The sequence below is a fragment of the Agrilus planipennis genome, unplaced genomic scaffold, assembly GCF_000699045.2.
Source record: "Agrilus planipennis isolate EAB-ADULT unplaced genomic scaffold, Apla_2.0 scaffold113, whole genome shotgun sequence".
NCBI classification, from domain to species: domain Eukaryota; kingdom Metazoa; phylum Arthropoda; class Insecta; order Coleoptera; family Buprestidae; genus Agrilus; species Agrilus planipennis.
Genome location: NW_020442452.1, coordinates 507,513 through 522,183, shown reverse-complemented (window position 1 = coordinate 522,183; position 14,671 = coordinate 507,513). Strand labels below are relative to the sequence as shown.

The window sequence follows — 14,671 nt, the reverse complement described above, 5'->3', positions numbered from 1 at the left end:
GCTAGTTTTTCATCGAGTACCCCAATTACTTCCTATATTTCTTTATTTAGTGCTCTACATTTTTCATGAATTTTTCTTCGAATTTTCCTTCCAAATATGAATTCCTTTAATATTTCGTCCATTCTTATGGAATTTTCATTTAGTTTTTCTTCAGAATTTTTATTTAATTTTTCCACGAATAATTTTGAATTATCCTTTAGTTTTTTTGTGAGTTTATCTACCCATATTTCTTCAAATCAAAATATCTCTTTTTCTCTCACTGTTCAAGTTCTCATTTCGGTTAAGCATCTTTCAAATTTGTCAATTTTCTCACCATTTTTCTTAGAAAATTCTCTTCTTGTTAGTTAAATGAATTATTTACTATATCTAGCTACATAATCCATTAACTTTTTGTCCGAAGCATTAAGGTCTTGATTTTGTTTTATCAACATGTTCTTTATTGGGTTTGTCTTCTTTCTAATCTTTTTATTCAATGTGTTCTTATTGCGTTATCTGATTGTCGAACGTCTTTCTGACAGTGTCTTACAATTAGTCATTTATTTCTGAGATGGTAGATCTAATGTATTAGTGAATTTTTCAAGTCAATTGAGTTTCCTTTGGATTAATACTGTATTGAGGCACTTTTTCCGTTATTTGCTTTCATTTATTTGCTTGATGTTCTGGTTCTTATGTTTGATTCGATGTGTTTGTCTCGTAGTTACTGCCATATTCTGATTTTTCAATTCTTTGATGACCGTTGTTTCGCTCTAAACTAGTATACAGTGAGAATTGAGCACAAATATTTCGGAATGGAATGTAGATGGGTGTCTAATCTTTAATAAGACGAAACTTCATTCAAAAGAGTTGTAATCAACATCAGCATCAGCCTTCTGTATTTCAATTTTTTTTTGTAAAATATACTTCTGTTTCCGTCATGACATTAATTGCGTACTTAATATGGTGGCGTACTGTTTGCGTACAGGGGTGAAGGAACATGCATTTCGGCATCATTTCTTCGAATTGATAATTATTCTAACAAGCACTTTATCTTTACGTATCTTCACTTATTTTCGGCTACAGCAAAAATCGTATCTAATTCTTTCAATATAAAGGCTTATGCTAGTAAGTAATTTAAAAGATGTTATTCGACAATTTTGCAAACCCCACAATGAGTCTCAATTCCGATAGTCAACTATCATCAACATTTTTTCGAACCGGGACAGAAACTTGATAGTGGTGCCCCCTCTTTCCAGCGTTGGAGATAAATTTTATGTTTATGTTTATGTTTTATATAAATGTTAAGAAAGACACAAATATATAATGGATGACATTTTTCGTGAACAGGACAGTAAGAACCCTTCAATGAATTTTCACTTTTTTATCTATTACTTAACCTTTTTATTTATGTGACTCTAATTTTGCTACAGCATTACACGACGTGCTTTCTTTTCTCCAAAACAATCGATTTTGTTATTATACTTAGTATTGCTGTTTTCGAATTATATTGAACACCATGTAGTAGGAATATTTTTCTTGTAGCGTGTCCGATTCTAAAGCAAAACCGTCGCTTGCCGACGCCAAAGAATTGTAAAGGGGATTATTTTTCGCCTACTATTCAGACCTTAGGCTTAATAAACCCCTGGGAGATGACGCAACAGAATCTTCCCCAGTCTAGTGTCATTCCAAAAAGTGGAAGTTGGCGAGTCAAAATTGCGATTACATTCCAAAGTTTGTATTACAACTTTGTTGGTATTCGTACTTCTTGACCTGCATTACATTCACCAATTTTCATCTATTCTACCTACAAAGGTAGTAAATGCCTGCGTAATGCCAGGTTTTCAGGGTTTTCAGGCTAATCACTTCAACAGCCTATTAAATTGCTCTAAGACACTTATCACAATTCTGTTGATATTTATACTCCTTACTCGGCGTCACCTTCACAAATCTTCCTCATTTTTGAAACTAGAGTGCAAGGTACTAAACGGTCACCCATTAAAAAAAAAAAAGAAAAGAAATGATACATATTGTTATGAATATGTATATCCAAGCGGCAGACTAATTGTGAGTAGAAATCAGACATCGTATTACGCAAAATCCTGGTATTCAGAAAAGTGGTTTTGTGATCCTGTATCACAAACCAAATACACAAATAAAGGCTTTATCTAAACACCCTAGTCACTAATTTTTACTTAATACAGACTCACTTAATCCAAGTAAAGTTTTGTAGACAGGATTAACTCATCTAAGACAAATGGAGCCATTCAAGAACAAAATTGAAACAACGGTAATATTTTCATACTTAATTATCCGATGTTTTTAAATGAAAACCTCAGAGGATGGTTATTGCAGCACTGTTCTAGACACAGACGATTCCGTATAATGCAGCTTTTAAAGATTACATTTCTTCGGGTTTGAACATTATATTTTACTTCAAAATGATAACACGACAGTAATTACTTACCTTTAAGGAAGCACTGTTCCTTTTTTTCTCGTCTATGTAGTACCAACTTACAGTTTGTGAGAGCGATGTAGAAAGCACATAACTCTAGTCCAACTTTTAGATAAATACAGTATAGAGGCTAACTGCGCGCTGCCAAAGATTGCGAATATCCTGATATTGGAAAGGCTTAATTCCTATTCAATTGAGATAGAGACGTTTACCAGGTTTTTCCTTTCATTACGAAAGGTAAAGTTTTTTTGCTGGTTGAACCTACTTAGGGTACACAAAAATAGTAAACCCCCTTTCGACAGAAAACTTTAAACAAGACATGTTCCATTCAATAGAACTCCCTTCCTGTCGTTTACGACAACTGCTTCACCCTGGAGGGAGCCAAACCCCACTTAAAATTAATAACTCGCAATTATCCGTCCTAGTTTTCTGGAAATTAAGGCATAACAGAATTATCAAAAGATTGTTGTAGGCATTTTTATTGCACAGGTTTCAAAGCCAAATTACTTCTTAGGTCTTCTTAGGTCAAACCAGCATATACTATGCATATATACGAACCATTATGTAATCGTGATCAAATCTGAAGAATATTCTATTTTACTTTACATCATTGGCATTCCTACAGCACAGTATTTTATACTTATAGGATGTGTGTTAAAGTTCATCGCTCCAGGATAATTTCATAAGACGAGGATAAACAATTTAGTTTGGCAATTGGACAGACTGTTAATCCAACTTCAACAAAATTAGTCATTGAATCATAAAGGGTTTCCTAGCAGGCGGACAATATTAGCCACTTCAACAAAAGTTGAAGTTCAAGTTATTTACGGAACATATTTATACTTGCTACTGTAATTGCTTCCACAGTCGAAACTTTTGTCCTAGTTCGTTTACCTTTGAACATCTACATGGTGCGTCTAATGTAATTAGAGAACAACAATACGAAGTATCAGAAACAGATTAATTGACTTACCTTAAGGAAAATTGATCCATATTATACGAGTATTGCAGTTCGAAGAATTACAATCCTCCCGTCCCTGCCGTTCTTTTGAACGATCTTAGAGAAGCAATGAGGACTGAGGATATACTGCAATAAGGACTGAGGACTCAGACGCACGAAGAGTAGGGTGGTGTAAGTCCATCTCAAAGGCAGTTTTATTTTCAAAGACTATGATCGCTAGGCCAGATATACGTTCGTAATTAATTGTTTAACGCAAATAGGTTTTAATTATTTTAAGTTTGCTGAAGTTTCGCTTCAGAATAACTATTTGAAAATGTTTTCAAATAAGTTCTTAAAAATGAACCATTAGAATGGGTTCAAAAACCAACTGGGCGTTTTCAAATCAAATGAATAATTGATAGAACAGCGTGCGTCACATGTCAGGTGCTTTGGATAGTAAGTTTCTTATTTTTAACCTAACCATATTATATTATGATTTTGGCGCCCGCTGGAACTGCCGCCTCGGACGAATTCTCCGGTTTGCCCGCCCTAAATCGGGGGTTAATCATCAGGCACAATTATATATACATATTCTCCGTCACAGACAATCGTGCAAGTGCGTATCTCTTCAAAATTCGGAATCAAACTTCTAAGAATGAAAAGGGAATCACACACACAAAATCATAAAAAATTAGACGTGACAACCCTCACACGACGACAACTAAAAAAAAAAATACAACGTGTAATTATACAACACGCTACTGAAGTGAAACTTCTTCAAACACACAAACATACCGGGATAGGGGTTAAGGAATTGGTTTAATGGTATTATTTGTACACTTTCATTCTCTTCTGTCTTCATTTCGTCCGTCTCATCTTTCTCACCCGAACCACCACCCACCCATTCCCACGATTCCTGAAAGCAAGCTGAAGAGGGCCTTCCGCCCTACCTTTCGGCATAGTACGGAGGGACTGCCCGCCCACCAGCATTACTGGCTGGTGGGAATGAAACACCCAAAAGTTTAGTTTAGTTTTTTTTTGTTAACCACGCCTTTGTACAATTTCTTCATGGTGTTAAGCAGACATTTCGGGTGAATTGCTTCTTTTCTCTCTTTTAGTATAAGTATTAGGGTCGTCAGACTTAATCCCGAGGGCATTCCTCCTTTTGTATAATAAGTTTGGAATGGTCGGTGTACGATTTTAGGTTTTTTTCATATTCAGAAGGTCCACTGTGCTTCCCCGGCGTTAAACTTGCCTAATGAGGAGTTTATATTTTATTAGTCAATTCTAAAACTTTTATATTTACTTTTTACCCACTAACTTTTGCATATTTCGTCATAGTCGGCTGTATTTATCTCACTGACACAATATTGCTGTTCCACCACTGTTTCTTCGTTTCAAACCAGGCCTGCAATATAACTCAGAAATTTTACAATTAAAAATAACAGTTACAACTGTAACAATAACTGTATAGAGTTTGAAAGCATGGTCTGTAGATGGAATAATATAATTATAACAATCAGTTTATTACTGCTTATAACAAAATGGTATTGGAAAAAGCAGTAAAAGCTGTAGTTAAACATAATTGAAAACCTTAAAATTGAGTTCTTGATCAGCCCAACCTCCCAATTTTTCTTCTCACTGTTGCTATTTGAAAGTGTTTGTTAATAATAAATGTCACCACATTGTTATTATTTTAATCGTACGTTTTTAAAATAATGTTACGTTAATTAGTTTCTAGAATTTTATCTATACAAGTTTTTGTTAATGATTGTGATGATCTGTGGATACTACTTAACCAGAATCCATTAGTATTACAGTTTTTAACATAAAAAACTAGTCTTGAAAAAGTCCAACAACCTGGGCGAAACGTTGGCTGTAGTTCTTTAAATAAAATAATTTTAATCCCAGTATTGCTTTGACTAAAAATATTTGAATACTAAACAGTAGAACAAGTATCAATAGAAAAATGTGAAAACTCGCAAAAAAAAAATTTTTCATTTTAAATTCGTGACATTTACAAATTTTAAAGCTTTAGTAGCGGCCATACGCAATACAGCAGGTATGAGTATGTAAATTATTTAGTCGAAAATTGGACTATGTTGGATATATAGTTTTTGAACAATTATCAGTTTATTATTTTTGGGCGGTGGTAGTTGGAAAGATTTCAAACGTACCCGAACGTTGATTAAGAAATACGTATTCGTGTTAAAGCCAGAGTTCAGTAGTGTACCGATGGCGGGGAAGAAACTTTACTGGTTTTTTTTATGTTATTTTGCTATATAAATAATAACTGATAATAATTATATCACTACATAGTATAAAACAAAGTCGCTTTCCCGCTGTCTGTCCCTGCTTAAATCGTTAAAAGTACGCAACGGATTTTGAAGCGGTTTTTTTTAAAAGATAGATTGATTCAAGAGGAAGGTTTATATGTATAATACATGCATAATATGACTGATAATTTTAGAGGTTTCTAATGTGATGTAATGTCGTAAATAAACACATTTTTTGCGCTTACATTGTAAACGCTGGCTGAACCCTACGAGATAGATCAAAATAATGTACTACAATACGTATTGTACATCTTAAAAGGGTCTACAAAAAAGTCCGCGATGGTATATGTCTATCTCTTAAGGATAACTCACAATAACCATTTTTATCTACTTTTTATGAGAAATAATGTCTTATTTACGAAGCGATTATAGGCAATACAGCATTAATTCTTATCCAATTATATACTTTTAAATACATTGTGCATTTAATATAGGTCAATACGGCCCTTTACAGCATGTAATTTAAATGAATATTTTCGAAGATATTACAGACTTAAAATGCAGGGACGTAGCGGTTCCGGCGGTACAGGCCGGGAGGCGGGTTTGTATTATCGAATGACAAAAAAACTGTGAATGTTGTATATAAAGACATTCTGTAGTATATTTAGTATGTTCATGGGGTATTTTTTGAAGATTTCCCTTTTTCGATAATAATCTAAACAAAACAAAAATATACATATTTAATATCAGCATTGCACCGGTGCGAAGCTGGGGCGGGTCGCTAGTATGTTATAAAACTCTGAAAAGTTCGATACTTGTTATTTTTTGTTGCACTTAAAAAACTTTATTTATTAAGCTGAAATATATTAATACTGGCCTGGGTTTCTTTGTTAGGAAGGACCGGTGGTCTAATACAGGCGGGATTGCGGATTTTAGTGTAGCTGTTGCAGGACCAACCTGAAGTGTGCGACACCATTAGTCGGGATACTGAATCTTTCTTTCGGCCCCGATTCTATTTTATTGGTTTTAGGGTTCCTCTCCCTTTCAAGACAGTTGACGCAATTCTATGACCCCTCAGAGTATGTGCATCCAGTAGCAATTCTCTGGGATGCGCACTTTCCAAGTAAGATCTACAGTTGATGAACGATTCGTGTAAAAGGTGGATGCCGATCCTTGGTTGTGTAACGTGTCCCTGTCGCCGGAACAATCCGCTTAGGAATTCCTTGGTCTTAGGGTGAGAGGTCCGGATAGGGTGGAGTGGCCGTTCAGATCTCTATCAGCCAACACAGGCCTAGTGGTGGAGCGCCTTCTACTTACTTAAGAACGCCTCCATTTCATGGAGGATTCTATTTGAGGAAAAATCGAGTGAAAATAGTCTCATATTGGTGTCTTGCAGGTCACACCATGTTAAGTTCCTTGCAGACCTTTCCTTTTGTTATCTGCCCTCTATCTGTTATACAACCATCTAGACATATATTCATCCTCTCCTGGATATATACCTCGTATTTGGTTTGCATACCTTAACAACATCGTAATTGTTCTTTGCCTCATCACATGTCACCGCCTGACATCATCCTCTGAGGAGAATCTTGGAGGGTTCTCTTCGTCTTACTGCTTTTCTTTTAAAAAAAAGCTCACATCTTTGCAATTGGCATGGCAAAATTGGTAGGACAAAAGTAAAAACCATAGGATTATTAGCCGTTAAAGCCACAATTTAGCTGTGACCCGAGAAACCCAAAAATGAAATTAAAATGAAGTTAGTTTGCAAAACTTGTAAAACCGGTTAGGAAAATCCTAGATAGCCACAACCAGGTTCATGTTTAGCCGCTAATTAACTTCGTCAGCTAGTAGTAAGGATAACGCTTCGCCTGTCGACATCGCTGAAGGCCATTGCTCCCCATCACGACAAGGTCCCTCTACGGAGGATTTTTCTTTCTTATGTCAAAAATTAATGTAATAATTGAGTTCCGAAATTACAGTATTTATCATAATTTTGCCGAGTGCGAAGGGACAGCTTCAAAGGTATTTTTTTACAGCAAATCAAATATTTCGACAACTAATATTCCATAGTATATATCAGTAGTGAAATCAAAAATAAAAGCCCTGCATGTACATGCTACAACTAGTGGAGATTTAACATGCAGCAAAGCTTATCCACATGCCAAACCGTCACAAGTGTAAGAGGACAGTAAAAAAGACTCCCTGGGGTTTTCCCTCCATCAGATGAATTGGTGACAGAAATCCATTACCTTTAGTACGTTCAAGATCGAGAACTATGCAATGGACCGGATCCCTCTCTGCGCAGCTCCCTCATCCAGCGTACGGGTTATTTACCAACTGCCCCCTCGAGTCCGACACCAATTGGAGGAAGAGTAGTCGAAGTTAGACTCCTAGACATTGCAATGCCACTTTGGAGCACTCCTCGCTGGATGACATCGGTTTTCCCGTATCGTGCTATCACCGAGCACCCTTCAACCTTGTAGGTAGCCCGAGTTTCTATGCATTTTCGTCTTTACTCTGCCTCCACCTGAAGTTTTTACATTCGATCCACGTATACCTGCTGTATCCTACACGCTTCACGACGTAATCCCTTAATTCGTCAAGTTGCCTTAACTCTGTGACCTCGCTTGATGCACACCACTGTGCCAGGACACGTACGTTGCTTTGGACATGAATAACATACGTAAAACCCAGAGTACCGCTGGCTTCTCATATTATTAATATTGAAGGTGGTGGAGACCGAACCGGGACAGTCTTTCTTTCAAGCCATGGTGGTAATTCTTTCCTTACGCTAGTCTACCTTTTTCGTGCTGGACTTACACTGCGTTCACAAACCAGCTGCGGCTTACTTTTCTTTGAAGGCTTTCGATAGCTCTCTACGACACACCAAACGGATGTTTCCGGAGCTTTTCTCTTGTCCGTAGCTGCACTTTATCCTTTAGATGCATGCTTGCTTATTGCCCCCCCCCCAACTGCGACAAGGTGAAAAATCTTAATTAGGAACTAATTTTCAAAAAATAAATGAGTAAATAACTGCTACACAACTACTTTATCTCATTATGGTAGTTAGTATGTACCTATTGTAGCGTAGGAAATATTGAAGTGTTTGTACAGATGTCGGCCGATATGGGTAGGCTTCCCCAAAAAAGATGCTTTAGTTTGTTCTTTCCTTGTAAGGAATAGGTCAAGAAATGCCAAATAGTGGTCCTATTCGATTACCATGGCGAACGGAATATTCTAGTGGATGCTATTTCGGTATTGTAGCATTGCTGCATTTAAGTTAGCCACTTCTCAACATAAAAGAACTCCGCCTATACGGATTCCTAGATTCCTGAAGAGGGAATATTGTGTTAATTATTAATTTAATTATATAAATCCTTTAATATAATAAAACAATAACGAAAATGCACTTAATTAAAATTTTTGAAAGCCCTCCGATTAAATGGTAATAGGCTCCGATGGATTTTCGTAAATTTAAAATTATATTAATAGGTAGGTGAATATATTTAGTGAGTACCTTCATTTGATATTCATGCTGAGAATAAATAGGTACACAAAGGTTAAAAGGACTAAGGAATTAGTTGAATATGACAGATCTCGCGACAAATCAATCAATTATATCGTTAAAATAGTCAGAGCAATTGACAAACACATAAATCGAGGAAGCCGAAGAAATGCCATCAAATTGTCTTTGATGTAGATCAGTTATTATGACATTGAAAACGGTGATTATTCTAAGTACTCAAACTTGCCATGTGACATCGACAACTTCCCGACAATGCTGTTTATAACTGCGTCTGCCTGTTGCTTCTGCAAGTTACATATCAAACGCTATTAAAATTCATTAATAAGATCATCGATAAATAATTTGACTGATCCGATCTTAAATTCCGTTGGCGGAACAAGATTATTATCAATCATAAAAGACCTCTGGTTAGGCCAAGGCGATGTGCCTCCGAAGTACATATACAAAATATAAATCCAATCGGAAAACTTTGAAGCCATTATCAATTAATGATCTACAAATCAGAGAAGTGATTCCTAGTGTACAAGCAGCATTGCAGTAATTAGTAAATAAATATCGCCACTGTTTTGCTACAAATATTTATGAACTTGGAAAGTCAAAACAACCAAAAATACACATCGAGTTAAATAACGAACAAACATTTATTTATTAATTACACAGAATATCATCGGCTAAGAATGCTGTAACTAAAAGATGATCCAAGGACTTCTGGACGTAGGAATAATAAATGAGTCAGTTTCCCCATTTAGCTTACCTATTCTGTTGGTGAAGAAGAAGAACGGAAAGTATGGATTATCGTATGTTGAACTCAACTACAGTGAAAAACAAGTCTTCAACGCTTCGAACAGACGAGCAAATAGTTAAATTACATGCTTCTGTATGTATACAGTGTTTGACCCCCCTACGGACATTTTGAGTGCAACAGAATGTCTTTTGGGTAATATAATCCAAAAAATGACGAATCAAATGTTAAACAACGACTTAGTAACTGTCTATTTCGACGACACACAGTTGTATATAAACTAGCTGCTACTACTGGTTAGACCTTTAGGTTACATTAAACGAAAATTGACATTATTAATACTCTTAATTCAATTTAGTGCGTAAGATGCTGCAATAGTGAATTTAATTACATTGGTCAATGAAACAGACTCTTAAAATTGAGGCTAAGTGAGTATAAAAGCGATTACAAGGAAGCCCTACTCAAAAATATAGCTACTACAGCATTTTCAAATGCTTTGAAAATAGGCCATAATTTGAATTTTAAAGATTATAAAATTCTTCACGTGGAATCCGATTTGTTCAAGAGGCTGTTCCTTGAAGTAGCTCATATCGTCAAACTTGGCAAGTAATCGATGAATTATAGGATGGCTCTTGAAAACAATTTTTTTATAATAAAATTACTATTCTCTATTTAAAAACATTAAATACGACATCTCAATTCGAGTCTTCGTAATATTTCGTTTGTGGTTCATCTTCTTCATTGAATTGTATTAATTATTGCCACTTAGCTGTAGATTGCCGGGAAGATTACACATAAATGTATATTTTCAAAGGAATTTTTCTGATTTGAATCTGACCATCTAGGTATCAGTGACTGAACATGTATGACAGTATTGTGTATGAGATGCCTAATTTTTAATTGTTTTTACCCAGTCTAAATAATAATAATACCGCCTAATAAGTGACTACAATATCCTAAACTAATTTAAATCTAAATATGGCTAAGTAAATCTAAATTGTAATTCTATTTTATTAGTTATTTTCCTTAACAAAAATTTTATATAAAGGTAGTTTGCTATTTCCAAATTACATAACGTTATTAGGCATAATCCTACAATTTATTATTTAAGAATATTTATATTAGTAGTTGTGTGAAATTGTAACTTATAGAACTCTTGAAGGAGTCCCAAACCAAGGGGCGAAACGTCAGGAATATTGTGAAGAAACAAAAACAATTTTTCACTCGAAATTAGTTCAGATTCTTTTTGGTGCTTATTAAAAAGGTTCACAGATTTTGTATTGTAGTGAGCACGAGTGTGTTTGTGTGCGTGAACAGCTTATCGATTCGCCGACTAGCCGCGGGCGCCTTTCTCCATGTGCGCCGTATTTGTAAATGTGTGTGTCGTACCTGTGTTCTAGGAAAGCAGTTAAACAGTTCAAAGAAAAACAAAATGATCCGGATGTTTCTAGAGGGTTCCAAAAAGGAAACAAAAGAGTATTTAAAGGAAGAGACAATCGCCGAGAGAGAAGAAGAAATAAATTGATCGTTGCAGAAGTGAATCCAGAAATAAATCGACAGTGATAGCAGTGAAATAAATGGCGCAGTGAATAGTGATATATGAACAGTAGTGTTAAAAAATATAATAATTCATAACCTTAGTTTACTAATAATTTAATAGTGTTTTTAAGTTCTTCAATAATTAGTGCAAATAAATAGTTTTGTCGTTATCAGTATTAGAAATTAATTTTATTAAACTCACGAACATTACAATATTATTAATATTATACTTTGCATCATCGTTTGAGATTATTCGGTAAATGAGAAAAAAACTACTCAACAACAGTTTGGGGACACTCAGTGCAGAGAAACAACTCCCTTTATACCGTACGCAGACTTATGCTTATACACATATATTGGAACACAAATGGAACGACATAACCGGGCGATCGTTTCACATTTGGCTTTTTAGATTTAAGCCGTGTAAATAATTTAGGTGTAAATACGCTGTAGGTAAATACAATGAAAAAATTAGTCATGTAAAATAGACTCGAGTCTTTTCATCTCCTTAGTACTGCAAATGCACTTGGTTCACATATTCAGAACCTTCTGATCTGTAGAAGTACAACTACTGGTACTTGTCAGAGCGATCTTCTAAGCGTCATATTCCACCACATAAGAAATTACATGTTATCTGGAACGGACAGAAAAATCCTTGACGGAGCATCGCCTTACTCACGAGGATACCACTAACATAGTTACAACAACTTATAATGTTAGATATTCTTAGGGCTACAGGAATATTAACATATCTCAGCAAAACGATAGGCATATTATTGTCACGAGGTATTTTGTTACTTTGGGTTTTTTGTTAATTATTTATTTTAATTACCTGATTATAATGTATTTTGATTAATTTGTCGTGATTGGTAGTAAGGTACTAAAATGATAAGAAACGCGAGATTGGAAACAATAACAACCATATTATATGGAATTATACCTACAGAGAATTAAATAGAAACGTTTCCAAAAAGGATCTTTCTCCCAATGTAGATCAACACACCGACAAATTTACTTACATTGATAGGAGCGTTGTAATCATCCCGATCACTAGGTGGTGATACCAACAGTTAGGGTTTTCCACCGGTTATGGTCTTAAGGGTAGTGTCTTTTTCTCAACGCGTTCCCGAGTCGACTGATCGCTATTGGATTATCGATCCCCGTCCACGCACTAAACTTCTTGATGAGCCAGTGAATTATTTTTGTACATAGTTCAACATGGGTCATTCACTGGTTCTAGAAGTATCTTTGGTTTAGCTGATTTAACAAAAAACTGATGAAATTTGCGATACTAACTAGGTTAGAAACCCTCTTTGTATTTTTTGATGACTTCGTGAAGTTCCATAATTTTCACAACAAGCAGAACTATCGAACTTGCGTCAATTTCCGCTTGTACAAAGATAATTCTTTTCGCTTACTGTTTCGTTGCTGGGGAATGCAAAATGCACTTATTTTGCAAGTAAATGAAGTAATTATTGTGCGTAATATTTGTAAATTATCATCATTTGGTTAACCCTGGACTGGCGGGCAAATAATTACGCTAGTTTATTATTTAGAATTTGAACATAAAATTTTGAATTCTTCGTTACCTACTTCAGAATTAATTTTTTTTTCATATATACTATTATATGAACAATTTTTTTAGATATTATAATTAACCTATTCTCATTTTTCTTACAGGGGCATTCTTAATTCCGTTTGTGATAATGTTGGTATTAGAAGGAATCCCGTTGTTCTTAATAGAATTAGGAATAGGACAAAAAATGAGATTGGGTTCTCTAGGCGTTTGGAATACAATCCACCCCTGGTTGGGTGGAATCGGGATTTCATCCTGTGTTGTTACCTTCTTCGTTGCACTTTACTATAACGTAATAATAACATGGTGCTTCTACTACCTTTTCAACAGTTTTCAGGTAAGGATCGTAATACATAAATGAAATTTAAGTATTAATTGTTGAAGTATTAACTGTAGGTAACGAATGTATTGAATTCTGGTAGCATTTTCACTTTTTAACGTATAAATGTCATACTTAGTTAATTGCATAAAGAAAAACTTTTGCAGTTCATTTCCATAAGCCCTTTTTTAAAAAACAATTAATAATGATGTTTTGGTCATAAAATCATTCAAACTCTATTTTGTTTAACACATTATTTGTGCTAGCCATATGCCTTTTAGTTCCTTTCCTTTTATCCCTCAAATAGGTTCTTGTTTATTTTCTTTAAACTTATATCTTGACGTTGTGACTACCAACCTATTTAGTGTGGTCACTTACTGACTTACTGAGGTGCTTTGTTAGCTTGAACATTATGTAATTTTAATGATGAGCAAAGCAAAACCAAAACTAAGACTCTCCCAGTCTCTTGATATTGGTCTTGCTTTTGCTTATTCGGTCTTAAATACTTCTAGTTTTGGTCTTGGTCTTGATCTTGCTTAGTTAATCTGATACTTAATCCTTTTTTTATAATTCTAAGCACAATTTTTTATATTTACCGACACAATAATTGTCTTAAATGCTGAAATTTTCTGTCATACATGCGAGTTTGTCTTAAAAAAAAATAGTCAATAGTTGTGAGAGTTATGAAAACTGGAGAGCTTACCCTCCTCCATCGCATAAATTGACCTTTTAGCGAATAAAACAGTACAGGGTAGGTACTTGAAAGAAGTAAAAAATATCGAGAAAAATTTTTTTGTCTATATTTGAAGCATGGGCTATCCAGACGTAGGAAAAACTACACTCACTCCGAGGGCATTCTTGTAGCTCCCTTTTTTTAAAGAGTAGTAAAGTTTCTTATATTTAGTGTTAAAATTAAGTAAAGCCAACTGAAAATTTGAAATACTAAAAATGTTTTGTTAATAATGAATATATTAAAGTTGCTTCAGATAGGTTAACTCATAAATCCAACTATATGCAGTCTGTTCTACTAATACACCGTTTGAAAATGCTGTCTACGTCTAATTTACATGCATTTAGTTAATACTTAATTGTTTTGTGTTGTGGGGAAATAAATATATGATGAAAGAATACTTTCTGGTTAAACGCCAAATTAATAGCGAGTAACCAGTTCAAAAAAGTTGTATAAGGCGATAGTTTTGTAAAATATTTAATTATTAACACTTAACACTTACTTTATACATATAACAATTATAATTATCTAGGTAGCTCTGAGAATCTCAATTTTAATGTGTGAAAGTTATTGGTTGCGAATGATGATAATGAAT

The 14,671-nt window shown here is 34.7% G+C and overlaps 1 protein-coding gene across 2 annotated transcripts in view; it reads left to right on the top strand.

Moving 5' to 3' along the window:
* LOC108737026 (sodium- and chloride-dependent transporter XTRP3) overlaps positions 1–14,671 on the top strand; it is an 86,972-nt gene that overhangs the window by 14,280 nt on the left and 58,021 nt on the right. For both annotated transcript variants that reach the window (XM_018469671.2, XM_018469672.1), the window contains exon 2: positions 13,132–13,364. In XM_018469671.2, coding sequence (XP_018325173.1) covers positions 13,132–13,364 — 233 coding nt within the window. The remainder of the gene's footprint in view (positions 1–13,131; positions 13,365–14,671) is intronic.